At 45.0% G+C, this 15,155-nt stretch overlaps 1 protein-coding gene across 7 annotated transcripts in view; it reads left to right on the top strand.

Moving 5' to 3' along the window:
* The first annotated feature begins 9,929 nt into the window (after positions 1 to 9,929).
* The window catches only part of RHOT1 (ras homolog family member T1), a 63,652-nt gene continuing 58,426 nt past the window's right edge, over positions 9,930 to 15,155 (top strand). For 4 of the 7 annotated variants that reach the window (XR_004280478.1, XM_032320271.1, XM_032320276.1 and 1 more), the window contains exon 1: positions 10,008 to 10,200. Coding sequence is in view for 6 of the 7 variants with exons in the window: in XM_032320271.1 (XP_032176162.1) it covers positions 10,125 to 10,200 (76 nt within the window). In the remaining variant the exon portion in view is untranslated. Of the gene's footprint in view, positions 10,201 to 15,155 lie in introns of all 7 variants that reach the window. The other 3 variants (XM_032320272.1, XM_032320275.1, XM_032320277.1) reach the window with 3 other exon arrangements.

Raw genomic sequence — 15,155 nt, forward strand, 5'->3', positions numbered from 1 at the left:
AATCTGACTTTTACAGTAATCACTTCCTTGAATCTCTTTAGAGTTTTAGCACCTAAATATGCACCCTAACCACAGTCTTAACCATGTAAAAAAAAAAAAAAAAAAAAAAAAAAAAAAAAAAGATACGTCTTTTTCTTAACTGCTTTGTTGAGTTATAATTTACATACTATTAAATTCACTTATTTAAAGTATATGGATCGGGTGACCCCTGGGTGGCTCAGTTGATTGAGAAACCAACTCTGGATTTCAGCTCAGGTCATGATCCCAGCCCGTTCTTGGGATAGAGCCCCACATGGGCCTATTCCCTTGGCAGGGAGCCTGCTTAAAGACTCTCTTTCACCTGGGTGGCTCAGTGGGTTAAACCTCTGCCTTCAGCTCAGGTCATGATCTCAGGGTCCTGGGATCGAGCCCCACATGGGGCTCTCTGCTCAGCGGGGAGCCTGCTTCCCCTTCTCTCTCTACCTGCCTCTCTGCCTACTTGTGATCTGTCAAATAAATAAATAAAATCTTAAAAAAAAAAAAAAAAAGACTCTCTTTCCCTCCCCCTCCCCCCACTCTCCTTCTATTTCTCTGTCTCTCAAATAAACAAATAAATAAAGCTTTAAAAAGAAAAAAATACATAAATAAAGTGTACAGATTGGGGCACCTGGTGGACCGACTCAGTCCGTAGAGTTTGCAACTCTTGATCTTGGAGTTGTGAGTTAAGCCCTGTGGTGGGTGTAGAGATTACTTAAATAACTTTAAAAACATGGGGTGCCTAAGTGGCTCAGTTGGTTAAGCGGCTGCCTTTGGCTTCTGTCACAATCCCAGAGTCCTGGGATCCAGCCCTGCTCAGCAGGGAGCCTGCTTCTCCCTCTGTCCCTCTCTCACTCTCTCTCTCAGTCAAATAAATGAATAAAGTCTTAAAAACAAAAACAAAAACAAAACAAAACAACAACAACAACAACAAAAACAGAGGCCCAGACAAGGGTCAGTGGTTTGCCTAGGACTGGTCAGCTAGCAGAGCAGAGACTGACTCCCTCTCTCGAGTCTCTAACCTTAATACCCTCTGATAAGGCCCTGTGTTGAGCCAGGAGCTGGCTTTCCACTGATGGGACACAGCTAGCCCTAGAGTGACTCTTCTTTTCTGGTTGTTGGTGGTAGCGGTTCTCAGTTGAGAATAGTATAGTGGCTTTGGGTTGTCTGAGTAAGGATAAGACCTCGTCTCTTTGTGCCAGCTGACCTTTAAAGGGCTCTCTGTTCTCATTTCCTGCATCGTGAAGCTTTTATCTTCTCACCCAGAGTCACCTTGATGTTTGCCCTTTAAAAGTACCAAGACCGAGGGGCACCTGGGTGGCTCAGTCCTTGGGGGTCTGCGTTCAGCTCAGGTCATGATCCCAGGGTCCTGGAATTGAACCCTCATCAGGCTCCCTTCTCAGCAGGAACCCTTCTTCTCCCTCTCCAGCTCCCCCTCCTTGTGTTCCCTCTCTCGCTATCTCTCTCTATCATAAATAAATAAAATCTTTAGGGGCGCTGAGTGGCTCAGTGGCTTAAGCCTTTGCCCTCAGCTCAGGTCATGATCTCAGGGTCCTGGAATCGAGCCCCACATCAGGCTCTCTGCTCAGCAGGGAGCCTGCTTTCCTCTCTCTGCCTGCTTGTGATCTCTATCTCTGTGTCAAATAAATAAAAAAATAAAATCTTTACAAAAATAAAAAATATTAAAAAAAATAAAAAACATCAAAGTACTAAGATTGAGAATTCAGAGCCTAGGGTTTTTAGCATCTTGAAGTGCTTTGGTTAAATACCATCCTATCCGGTGGTTTGAATAATGGGACCTCTGTGAGCATGGGGTTTGTTGCCTCACCACGTGATTTCTCCAACCCAGAGCAGAAGCATAAGAATCAGAGAGGTAGAGAATGAAGGTTAGTACTCTGCTTCTTTGCTTTTGTCATGAGCTTTCGGTCTGCAAATCAGCCTTCCAGGACACGGTGGAAAGTGGTACCCTTCCTCAAATGAAACAAAGAAAAATCCTCTAGAATAGAAATACTGAAGCTGAAATGCCAGTGAGTGAAGGACCTCTCACTTGGAACTACACTATGTGGGGCAAGAAATCATCCACAAATGGATCAAGCTGGAAAGACTTCCTATGGGGACACAAAGGCTCATGGGAAGAGCACTGAGGACTTCTGCAGCAGCTTCTCACCTTCTCTGCTGATGTTTCTCTCAAAAGCTTATGTTTTCTTGAGTAACGTTAGCAACAACGGCCACCTCTGTCTATCTCTCCCTCTCTCTTCCCTTCCACCTTACAGACACTCTTTACCCTCTGGGGAAGAAGCACCTACTGGAGGGAGGCATGGCTGTTCCCATTATTGGGGTCCAGGGCTTTGGGTTCCTAGAAGAACCCCCTACCAACCAGGAAGCCACCACCTTCCTAGGCTCATAGCAACCTCTCATACAATTACATCTTTATGTCCCTTAATTTTCCTCCCTCCGTTTTTTTTTTTTTCTGGAAAAGTTTAATCTGAAGACTATATCTCCCAGCTGATTGCAGAAACAAGCCAGGGAAAGCAACAATGCTGCTCCTTGGAGATACCTAAGCCCCTTTTGCTGTAGTTAAAGGAAAAATCCCTTCCCTGGGGACACTTAGGGCTTTTGACAGGAAGAGAGAATTTTCCTTCCTATATGCTCAGCTCCATCATTCCCCACTGCTGCCTGAGCCCTCAGCCCCAAACCCAAATTCATCCTCATTCGTAATTGCTCAATTCGGGGTTTGTGTGTTTGAGCCCCACATTGGGTGAAGAGATTACTTCAAAATAAAATATTAAGAAAAAAAAAAAAACACAAACCCTAGATGCTGGGCGATTTCTTGTCCTTCCAGAGGAGTCTTCTTTAATTATAATGAGGGTTTTGTCGAAGATTTGTTCTGGTTTGGGGTTTACCTCCTAACCAGCCATAGGCTTTCTCAGGACACTGTTTCCCAAGCTTCAGTCTTTTATGTGCCACGATTCTTGTCACACTTGCCTATCTCCTGCACCATATTTTACTTAATGTTTTTTCCTTTTTTTTTTTAATTTTTTTTTAAAGCTTTTATTTATTAATTTGACAGAGAGAAATCACAAGTAGACGGAGAGGCAGCCAGAGAGAGAGAGAGAGATAGGGAAGCAGGCTCCCTGCTGAGCAGAGAGCCCGATGCGGGACTCGATCCCAGGACCCTGAGATCATGACCTGAGCCGAAGGCAGCGGCTTAACCCACTGAGCCACCCAGGCGCCCCCTTAATGTTTTTTCCTAAAGCAACTCACTACCCCTCTTCAGATTTCATTCATTTCAAAAGGAAACTTTAAAAAAATGATGTAGATAGGCATCAGAATCCTGTGTCTTAAATAAAGGGGTAACCCTAAATATATATTTCATGGAAAACCAAAACATTGTGAGCTGCTTGGTTCTGTCCTATAAGGCTCTGAATCTTAGGCTTGTTCTGGAGGTGGCTTGCATGTGTTCTCTCTCTCTCTCTTTCTCTTGTGCACGTGCCCACGCACACAGAAGGAGATTAACGGGTGTTACAGATTTACTAAGGCTTTCATCCTGACTTAATTAGGATAGAAACGGAAAAGGGAAAAGCATTCTGGCTACAGAGGCCACCATTTCAAGTGTCCCCGCACCATCTACATTACCCCGTTCCACAACTTAAGGTAACATGGCCCTGAGAGATGGTGCACTATGGAAGACTGTGTCTTCCCTCCCTGCGCAGGGGAGTCTTTTCACCTTTATTTTTCAAAATTAATATCTCTTGGGGAGAAAGCCTTAAACCTTTGTTCAGGACACAGTGTCTTAGAGTTACCCCAGGATCTTTTCTTCACCACCTTCTGGACAATTAGTACCAAATTGTGACCCTGGCTTTTGCTTACTCAAATTTTCCCGGGCCCCTCCGCTTCCCTCTGCATCTACTGTGGTACAGACTCTAATCACTTCTCTGACAGATTATTTTGATTTGAGCCCCACTGTCTCTAGTCAGAACCCTTTCCCATCTGTTCTCATTCTGCTAACGTGAGTTCCCCTGAACACAAATCAGATGTCACTCCTCTACTTCAAACTCCCTGGGGGCTCCCCAGGGCCTCCAGCAGAAAGTTCCAGTTCCTACCTCTACTCTTCCCCACCTCTAGCTCCATTCCCTGTTATCCTCCCCCACACACCCTCCACCCCAGCCACCTTGCTTTGTGTCACATCGTGTACTTTCGTGAATCCAGTCTTTTTCCCCTGTAGTGTGCCCCCCACTGCCCACCTTGTCCAGAGAGAGATCTCAGTTGAAAATGGTGCACAACACATTTAGATTAGATCAAAGCAGACCCTCTAATAGTAGGAGTTATCAGGAAGGCTCCTTGGGCTAAAACCATGGTATTTTTTCCTAGGAGATCTCTAGGGATATTTGCCTGCTTGCTGGGGTAAGGCATAGTGTGGCCCGGGGTTCATCTGTTAACACCATTGGGTAGGAAGAGCAGACTACCAGAGGAATGCGACACAGCCACAATATTCCTCTGGTATATTAAATATAGGTGCCCCTATATTTAAAAATTTTTTTTAAATGTTATATTAAGTGCATTTTTGCCTTTTGGGGTTTATAATTTGAGTGGGCAGGCTAATCAGTTTGCCCTTGGAAAAATGACACATGTCAGCAAATGAATTCCAAATTAAAAAATGCAGTGAACGGTGATATGTGAGCCTGAACTATGTGTTAAACGAATGTGATAAATGTATTTTATCTGGATTTTATTTAATCATCAAAAGAGCCCTCTGGGAGCTCCTGGGTGGCTCAGTGGGTTAAAGCCTCTGCCTTCGGCTCAGGTCATGATCCCAGGGTCCTGGGATTGAGCCCTGCGTCAGGCTCTCTGCTCACCAGGGAGCCTGCTTCCCTTCCCCTCTCTCTGCCTGTCTCTCTGCCTACTTGCCATCTCTGTCTGTCAAATAAATAAATAAAATCTTTAAAAGGAAAAAAAAAAAAGAGCCTTGAGATAGCTCCATTTTGCAAATGACGTTTATGTTTTCAGAGAGGTTCTGTAACTTGCCCAATGTTTGCCCAGCTAGCAAAGTGTTGGAGATGAAATGTAGGCTCCAGAACCCAGGCTCTTAGCCATTCCCTAAGGGAATTCAGACCATGTGTGGGGATGATGGTCTGCGAGGCTTCTCATTATCAATTATCTCTTAATTGAGGGTTTTTGCTTTACAATCTGTATCTGAAAGGAGCTTAAGAAAATTAAAAAGAAAACTGGATGCAACCTTATCAATATGTGAGGATATTTTTTTAGACAAAAATCAGTTTTTATTATCTTGTTGAGTGTTATAAAAAGTATCCAGAACTTCAATACTTAAAATATTCATTCTTTTTCCAAAAGCTAAAGAGAACCTGTAAAATAAAGCATTTATATGCTGCAGGGTGGAGGATTTTTTTTTTTTTTTAGTATAGTTTGACACACAATGTTATATTAGTTTCAAGGGTACAACATAGTGATTCTACAACCCTGTAAATTATGCTGTGTTAACAGATGAGGGTCCTATGTGGAAAAATTGCCTTTCAACATGATTAGTTTTCAAATGTCTTTTACTAAGTAATTGTGCTGAGTGACAGACCTTCAAGCCCAATCAAGCAAACAGAATCCATGTCCTCTAGAGACCCATCCATGCGACAACGCAGAGGACATGGATGTTTGAACAATGAACCAAGAGCAAGTGCACTGGAAGGCAAGATTAACTATTTACTCTGTATCTAGGCTTTGGACTTTTCCGTTCCACCAGAGCTGGCTTGACAGGAAAAGGAAGAAGTCTTCCTGGACCGAACGGAGACAAAAATGAAGTATGAGTGGACAATGAATATTACTTTGGGTTTAAACGTGAGAGGCCAAAGATAAAAGGGTCTAAGGAGTGGGACCAATGCCAGCCCGAGTGTGACTTGGCCTCCTGCCCAGGACTGCGGCTAACTCACCAATCAGAGGCCAGCCTTTTGGTTCCACCCAATGTCATGGCCCTGGGTGTTTCACTGTCCTGGGATGTAGAAAGAGGCTGTGTGGCAAGTTCTTCCTTTGACAGACATAAATGATGGATCCTAGGGGCGCCTGGGTGGCTCAGTGGGTTAAGCCTCTGCCTTTGGCTCGGGTCATGATCCCAGGGTCCTGAGATGGAGCCCTGCATCGGGGGTCTCTGCTCAGTGGGGAGCCTGCTTCCCTCCCCCCACACCCCTGCCTGACTCTCTGCCTACTTGTGATCCCTGTCTAATAAATAAATAAAATCTGAAAAAAAAAAAAAAAGATGGATCCTGTTATCTCCTGGCAAAAGTACTTTGTTCAGACCTCCCTATGTACCCTGCACAGTGAGGAGGCAGGAAGTTTGTCTTGTGATGGTAGAGCTCCTTCCTAGCAGTGTTCTGGAGGAAAATTCCATCAGGGCCTTCTAGATTGCAATCTGTCTTCTTAGCCTATCCAATATACTTAATATACAGTAATCAATCTGTAATATCCCAACAGTAAATTCCACTGCCAACAGCTCCATTCCCTGGCTTGTGTTTTGCTGCAGTGTGGCATCATGTGGCTCTACACTTGGGCTCAGGGAAGTGTACGGAAGTCACTTTCTTCACAATTTATTTAATATTTGTAAATCACTGCTACATACCATGCACTATTATGAGTGTTTTCCTACTACACTAGCACATTTAATCTTCATTAACAATTCCACGAGGTGTTATCACCATTTTGCAGATGAGTTACAGAGAAGTTAAGCAATTTGCTTGATGAGGCACAACTGGTTCCTGGCAAAGCTGAGGTTCAGACCTAGGCAGGCGGACTCCAGAGTCCCAGCTCTTTTTCTTTTTTTTTTTTAAAGATTTTATTTATTTTATTTGACAGAGAGAGAGATCACAAGTAGGCAGAGAGGCAGGCAGAGACAGAGGGGGAAGCAGGCTCCCTGCTGAGCAGAGGGCCCGATGCGGGGCTCGATCCCAGGACACTGAGATCATGACCTGAGCCGAAGGCAGTGGCTTTAATCCATTGAGCCACCCAGGCGCCCCAGAGTCCCAGCTCTTAAACCCTGAACTATTTTGTCTCTAGGAGGACTTCACAGTGATCCCTGATGGATGCCTGTTAATGTCTTGAGAAGCATATATCAAGGGAGTGAAGGCAGCCAAAACTCCAGAAGTGTAGCTAATCAGGAGATGGAGAGGGGATGTAAAAAGAAACTTACAGGGACACCTGGATGGCTCAGTGGGTTAAGCCGCTGCCTTTGGCTCAGGTCATGATCTCAGGGTCCTGGGATTGAGTCCCACATCAGGCTCTCTGCTCGGTGGGGAGCCTACTTCCCTTCCTCTCTTTCTCTGCCTGCCTCTCTGTCTACTTGTGATCTCTTTAAAAAAAAAAAAAAAAAAGAAAAGAAACTTACATAGTCCAAGAGGCCCAGACACCCTCTCCCCCACTTTAATGAGTGCTTTTGTCTGTTTGTACTAACAATTAGTTGTTGCCTACTAAAAGTGGTTGTTCGGTCTCTCTATTCTGCAGCTCTTGAGCCTGGATTTTTGTTGTTGTTGTTGTTTGTTTAGATTTTATTTATTTGACAGAGAGAGAGATCAGAAGCAGGCAGAGAGAGAGGGGGAAACATACTCCCTGCTGAGAAGAGAGCCCGATGTGGGGCTCGATCCCAGGACCCCGGGATCATGGCCTGAGCCAAAGGCAGAGGCTTTAACCCACTGAGCCACCCAGGTACCTGGGAAAAAACTTTTTCTTAAAAAAATAAGTGAGGGGTGCCTGGGTGGCTCAGTGGGCTAAAGCCTCTGCCTTTAGCTCAGGTCATGATCTCAGGGTCCTGGGATCGAGCCCCGCATCGGGCTCTCTGCTCAGCAGGAAGCCTGCTTCCTCCTCTCTCCCTGTCTGCCTCTCTGCCTACTTGTGATCTCTGTCTGTCAAATAAATAAATAAAATCTTTAAAAAAAAGTTTTTTCCATATATATCCTTTCATGGGCTCCTCCAAACAATTCCATAAGGTCAGAGGCTGGGAAGAGATGATAGTCTTCATTTGGTAGAGAGGAAACTGAGGCAACAGGTGATGTGATTTGCCCAGAGTCACATACTAAGGATGGCAGAGCCCGAGCTCAGTGTCAGCTGTCCTGCTATTGGCAAGTCAGGGTATCTCTCTGGGTCCTGCTTGTACCTATAGAGTAATGAGATTGGAATAGGTGCTCTATAGGGGTCTTTTCAATTCAACCATCGTGGAATCCTTTCCCCTGCAAGATCTGATCGTCAAGACTCCCGAATTTCACATTTCCATCCATCTTATTTGCATCCATCCCAGAATACAACTTCATTATCTCCCAGCAAGCAGGGAGTGTATCTCTCCTATCTCCCTCCTTATATTACAGAGTATTTTTTGGAAGGGCTTCCTTCTTCTCCCATACTCCTTAGGGACATCATTATACTAAGAGGCAAAATACTCTGGTGGAAGTGTAACAATGTATTTGCCTCAAAACCTGTGGCTTATAACTTCACAGCTCAACTCACTCTAACAATTGTAGCTGAGATCAACAGACCAAGTACGGAGCCTCCCACTTTACCAAATGTTTGACATGTATTATGTTACTTATTCTTCAAAACCACCTGGCGAGGTAAGTATCGTTATCATTATTGTCACATTACGGAATGGACAGGTTGGAGAGGTAAAAGCACTTACTCGGGATCCCATACCTAATTAGGTAATGGAGTCTGGATTCAATCCCCTGGAGCATGTCAGCAGCTCTTTTTTTTTTTTTTTTTTTTTTTAAAGATTTTATTTATTTATTTGACAGAGAGAAATCACAAGTAGATGGAGAGGCAGGCAGAGAGAGAGAGAGGGAAGCAGGCTCCCTGCCGAGCAGAGAGCCCGATGCGGGACTCGATCCCAGGACCCTGAGATCATGACCTGAGCCGAAGGCAGCGGCTTAACCCACTGAGCCACCCAGGCGCCCAATCAGCAGCTCTTAACCACTATGCCAACACCCCACAGCTCCTCCTAGGAGAAAAGGGGATTGTATTTTGCACACTTTATTTCCTCTAAAAAGTTACTTTGTAATATTTAAGATAGGAAAAAAAAAGGCACATTATGCAAAGAGTATTTCCTCATTCTTTCTTCGTATCTATCTATCTATCTATCTATCTATCTATCTATCTCTCCCACTGTGTGCCAAGCGCTGTTGTAGCAGTCGGGATCTAGCGACAGATTCCTCCAGATGGAGAGGGCCAGGAGGAAGTAAGGCAACATTAGAAAAGTCAGTAATAGTTTCTAAGCCAGTGTCATTATGTGTCTAGCATTATGTTCAGCAAGCCTAACTAAAGATAAACATCAGAAAACCTTGCTCCAAGGAAACTACAGAAAGTGGCTTAGTTTGGTTTAGAAACTAAGTTTGGCTTAGCGCAGAGGAAAGTTATTTAGGTTGCTACAAAGAAATGAATCTTTTTACAAGGACAAGGTAAAGAAGAATGTCATTATTTAGAACTGTATTTTGTAAGCATCACAGACAAAAAGGAACCAGGGTGGTGGTTTATGGGTAGTAAAAAAGGTTCTATCCCGGGAGCCGGTCACCCTTCCATCAGTGAAGGATTTTCTGAGGGTTATGTCCTATGACGCTACTGAAAACCTGGCAGGTCGCTGCCCTCCCGGAGATTATAGCCCGGTGAGAATATTCCCGTCCTGAGTCACTGCCAGGCTCTCGCTATGTGACCTTGGACAAGTACCTTCTCCGGCCCCAATTCTGCAAAATAAATGGGGTCAGACTAGCGGATCTGCCGCTCAAATTCCCAGTCCCCGGCGGTATCCGCGGCCCCCCGACCCGAGGGCTGGGAGAAAGGTGCGGCTGCGGCTGGCCGGACGCGGGGGGGCGCCGCTCAGGCCCAGAGAGCGTTCGCGTTCGGAAAGCGCTTGTCCCTCGCGGCGTCCCGTCGGCCCCGCCGCCCGCGGAGCCGGAGGAGGCGGAGCTGGAGCTGTCCCGGCTCCCAAGCGGGGAAGCAGCCGAGGAGGCGGCTCGGCGGGCCCCAGCCGAGGATCGGGCGGGGCGGCGGGGGAGGCTGGCAGGCGGTACCCGCAGCGCTGGGAGAGCGGCGCCGCGGGGTGGGCGCTCCCGGCGAGAGGTGTCCGCTCCATGCGTGCGGGCCGAGCCCGGCCCCTGCGAGCCGCCGACATGAAGAAAGACGTGCGGATCCTGCTGGTGGGAGAACGTGAGTCCGCTCGCCCCGGGCCCTCGCAACCCCAGCCGCCCCGGGCCTGCTCGCCCCTCTCCGCGCGCTCGGGCCTCCCAGCCCCTGAGCGCTCCCCTTCCCGCGGCCCGCAGGCGGCCCTCAACCTCTCGGCTCACCCGGGCCCTCCTAACACCTCCCGCTCCTGACCCCCAGTCGTCCTCGCCAGCCTTGTCCCCACGAGTCTCTGACCGCCGGCCTCATCCCTCCGAAGGTCCTCTCCTCCTTTTCCGCTTGGAATCCTTTCCTCCTGGGCCTCAAAGCGTTTCCGAGGCCGCTTCCTTTTCAGAGCCTCTTGTCTTCCGTGGAGATTCGCTTGTCACTGCCAGGCAGGTGCTGATAGAGGCCGGCTGACCAATTGGGATAGCGTGAACCGGCTCCCGGGGAAGCTAGGGGGAGGGGTGCAGAACTGTTCGACTTGCCGGCAAGGTCAGGGTTCTGGGTTTTGGGGTTTTTTTTTGGTTTTGTTTTGTTTTTTTGTTGTTTTGTTTGTTTTGTTTGATGCTCGCAATCTTCTCACCCTCTAGACATTGACCTCAAGGTATGGAGCGTTTTCGGCGTTCCTTGCACTTTGCATTGGAATAACTCCCGCTATCCTCGATATTCCCCCCCACAAATTTACTCTCAACTTCAAGGTACACAAGCGCTCAGTGAATGAATAATTATTTGGGGAGGCTCCTTTAGTTGAGAGAATTATTGTCACCAAAAAGCCTAGTCGTCCCCTCTCCCTTCCCCTCCCCCCCTTAAACAGTATTTATTGGATAGCTACTTGGTAATTTGTAAGTAACAGGCACACAGGAGACCCAAACTGACACATACACATAAGACCCCCTAGAAATTCTTAGATTTCACCTTTTGACGATAAAATAAAGGAGAAAGGCCTTCCGTTCACTGACTTGGGGACAGAACAACAGGGACTTCTTGATAGCAGTTGGCTAGTTACATGACTCATTTGGTAGGACTAAAATAGGAAAGTGGGCTGGGAGGACTGAATTGCTTGTTTGTACATTAGTTAATGCTCTGCCATTGATGTTTTTGAAGCATTCTGTTTCAAACCCCATTTCATCCTAGAGTAGCTTCTCCAGGTCACTGTGGTGCACTCCCAAGGAAGAAAGCTAACACATTTTTACCCTCTCCTGGAGTGTTCTTTGATAGTCATTGAAATCTCTGTTCACCTGCTGTTTGGAGAAGTCTTTAAAATCAGAATTTGGAAGAAAGCTTGGCCTGATAACAGTTTACTTTTTGGTTTGCCATTGTGAAATTTAGTCTTTATTTGTAACTATATCTTAATCTGAATTTTGCATGGATTTCCTTGACAAAGTTCAGGAGGGTGTTACTTAACGTATGATTCATACCTGATGCATTTGGAATAACATAGGGAAGGTGAGTGGATGAGCCACTTAAAAAGCTGATCCTTAACTGTGTCATAAAATAGCTTTATAGTACAGTAATTGTAATACTAATTTTCTGAAAGAAAAAACCCTATGTTTTGGTTTTATTTTGGAATATGGGAAGCAATTACAAATAATTAGTCTGTAAAACATCTCAGTAGAAATGCTATATGTATGTAAGATATATTGTCCGGCCTTAGGGCATTTAAAAGAAAGTGTTTACAGTATTATTTAGAAATACATAAAAAGAACTCAAAATTTGTTAAAAAAATTAAAAGCCATGTTCTGCAGGTATGAAAGCAAATAGGAGAGTTAAGAAAAGTGTGCATGCATGAGTTTTTTGGTCACAGGGAGAACCTGACCTAAAAGACAGCTTTAGTTTTCAAGAAAGAGATTTTTCTTGAAAAGGTTTGTACCAAAAGCTTTAGGCAAGTTACCATATGTATAATTTTTTTTCCCATTTAAAACTTCAGAATTAGGGGCACGTGGGTGGCTCAGTGGATTAAAGCCTCTGCCTTTGGCTCAGGTCATGATCCCAGGGTCCTGGGATTGAGCCCCGAGTCGGGCTCTCTGCTCAGCAGGGAGCCTGCTTTCTCCTCTCTCTCTGCCTGCCTTTCTGCCTACTTGTGATCTCTGTCCAATAAATAAATAAAATTAAAAAAAAAAAACTTCAGAATTTGACTTAATATGAAATATGTAATTTTAATTAAATTAAAAGGTGATATTTTGGGGGGGAATGTTTGAAGCATTACAGGATTTAATGTAAATATTTGACAGCTATTAACCTAGCTGTCAAATACCACCTTAAATGCTGAGTAAATATAAATGTGACCAAGACTATTTTAATAAATACAAAAATATAAACTGGTCTAACACATGGATTTATCAGGAAGCCCACTTTTTAAGGTAAAAGTGGTAGTAATTTAGTTGTCCTTTTAAGATGGTTAAGGGGAATGGGGGGGGGGAGGAGCTTCAACTCTGATATTGTTGTAAAGTCTGTTCCTTCTCTGTCGCTTCAGTACATTTTACTGCTGTTACTGTCCCTGAACCACACAGCAGCAGCTTCATTCACTGAAGGTCCCAAAGAGTTGTAAATGGTTTCAACATTCTGTTGGCTGAACCTATCCTGTACTCTGGAGATGAAATGAATCTTTTCTTGGCCCATCCAGAACCTGGATTCTGATCCATCCAGGCTTAAATGCCTACTAATTGCTTACTGTCTCTTTAGTTCTCAGGTCAAAGAATTTAGATTGTCTATAAATTTTAAGGTATTTATTTGCGGAGAAATCCAAAGTGTTTTAAATATCTGTACCTTATCTTTTATTTTTTTTAAAGATTTTTATTTATTTATTTGATAGAGATCACAAGTAGGCAGAGAGGCAAGCAGGCTCCCCGCTGAGCAGAGAGCCCAATGCAGGGCTTATCCCAGGACCCTGAGATCATGACCTGAGCTGAAGGCAGAGGCTTAATCCACTGAGCCACCCAGGCACCCCTCTGCACCTTATCTTAATAATATTGAACATTATAAGGTCCATTCAGGCCACGTTAAAAGTCAGTTGCCATTCTTTAAACAAAACAAAATTTTTAAATCATTAAAAATACAACCACGCAAAACTTAGTTCTTCAGGTTATGATTTTTCATGCTCAGATTCTTTGGCCAGCATTTGTATTTAGCTAGATTTGTATAACTATGCTTAACAGTTGTCTTTTTTGCAATAAAATTAGCAAGAACCTCAATGGCCTTTTGTCTAAATCATGTAGCTACATTAAAAGTACACAAGATCTGGGGCGCCTGGGTGGCTCAGTGGGTTAAAGCCTATGCTTTCAGCTCAGGTCATGATCCCAGGGTCCTGGGATGGAGCCCCGCATCGGGCTCTCTGCTCAGCAGGAAGCCTGCTTCCTTCTCTCTCTGCCTGCCTCTCTGCCTGCTTGTGATCTCTGTCTGTCAAATTAAAAAAAAAAAAAAAAAAGTACACAAGATCTAGTTTTAGTGAAGTCTTGTTTTTAAATTGAGATATGTTTGTCTTTACTGGTCAAAATCATTAAGAAAGTGGAACTTTTACCCTCTTTTTAGATGAATCTGATGGCTTTTTTTTTTTTTTAAAGATTTTGTTTATTTGACAGAGAGAGAGATCACAAGTGGGGGGGGGGGGCGGCAGGAAGCAGGCTCCCTGCTGAGCAGAGGTGGGTCTCGATCCCAGGACCCTGAGATCATGACCTGAGCCTAAGGCAGAGGCTTAACCCACTGAGGCACCCAGGCTCCCTGAATCTGGTGGCTCTTAACACAATATGTCTAACTGAATAGTTTATCGTTGAAACTAGTTCAAGCCAAACTTGCTCAGGCTTCAATTGGCTCTGGCCTAGGCTTTTGTAATATCTCTCCTTAACTGGTCTCCCTTCTTCTAATTCCATCTATTCTCTATGTAACAGGCAGAGTCATCTTTAAAAAATATCTCAGATCCTGTTACCCGTTTTTAAAATTCTTTGATGATTTCTAATTTGACTTAGAATAAAGTCTAGACTTTTTAATGCAGGCCTGCCAAGTCCATCACAGTCTGACCCTTGCTTTACTCGTGCACTGCTCTCTACTGCTATTTTTTTTTTTTTAAAGATTTTATTTATTTATTTGACAGAGATCACAGTAGACAGAGAGGCAGGCAGAAAGAGAGAGAGAGAGGGAAGCAGGTTCCCTGCTGAGCAGAGAGCCCAATGTGGGACTCAATCCCAGGAACCTGAGAACATGACCTGAGCCGAAGGCAGCGGCCCAACCCACTGAGCCACCCAGGCGCCCCTCTACTGCTGTCTTGACAAGAAGGCCCTGACTCAGGCAATTCTTCCCTGCATATTTGTTCACTTGATTTTTGGGGTGGATAGTAAGCTTCATGAGGGCAGAGGCTGGGTCTTGTTCATTGCTGTATCCCCAGTGCCTAGAGTTGGCTTGGTGCAAAGTAGGTGCTCAAATGCAGTTGACCCTGAACAACATAGGTTTGAACTGTGTGGGTCCATTGATACGGGGATTTTTAAAAAAATATTTTATTTATTTATTTGACAGAGATCACAAGTAAGCAGAGAGGCAGGCAGAGAGAGAGGAGAAAGCAGGCTCCCTGCGGAGCAGAGAGCCTGATGTGGGGCTCGATCCCAGGATCCTGGGATCATGACCCAAGCCGAAGGCAGAGGCTTTAACCCACTGAGCCACCCAGGTACCCCGATACGGGGATTTTTTTATGGTACAGTACCGTAAATGTATTTTTCTTATGATTTTTCTTTGTTAAAGATTTTATTTATTTATGACAGAGATCACAAGTAGGCAGAGAGGCAGGCAGAGAGAGAGGGGGAAGCAGGCTCCCTGCTGAGCAGAGAGCCCGATGCAGGGCTCTATTCCAGGACCCCGAGATCATGACCTGAGCTGAAGGCAGAGGCTTAACCCACTGAGCCACCCAGGCACCCCCTTATGATTTTTTTTTTTTTAAAATATTTTATTTATTTATTTGATACACAGAGATCACAAGTAGGCAGAGAGGCAGGCAGAGAGAGAGAGAGGAGGAA

This window comes from Mustela erminea, chromosome 18, assembly GCF_009829155.1.
Source record: "Mustela erminea isolate mMusErm1 chromosome 18, mMusErm1.Pri, whole genome shotgun sequence".
NCBI lineage: Eukaryota > Metazoa > Chordata > Mammalia > Carnivora > Mustelidae > Mustela > Mustela erminea.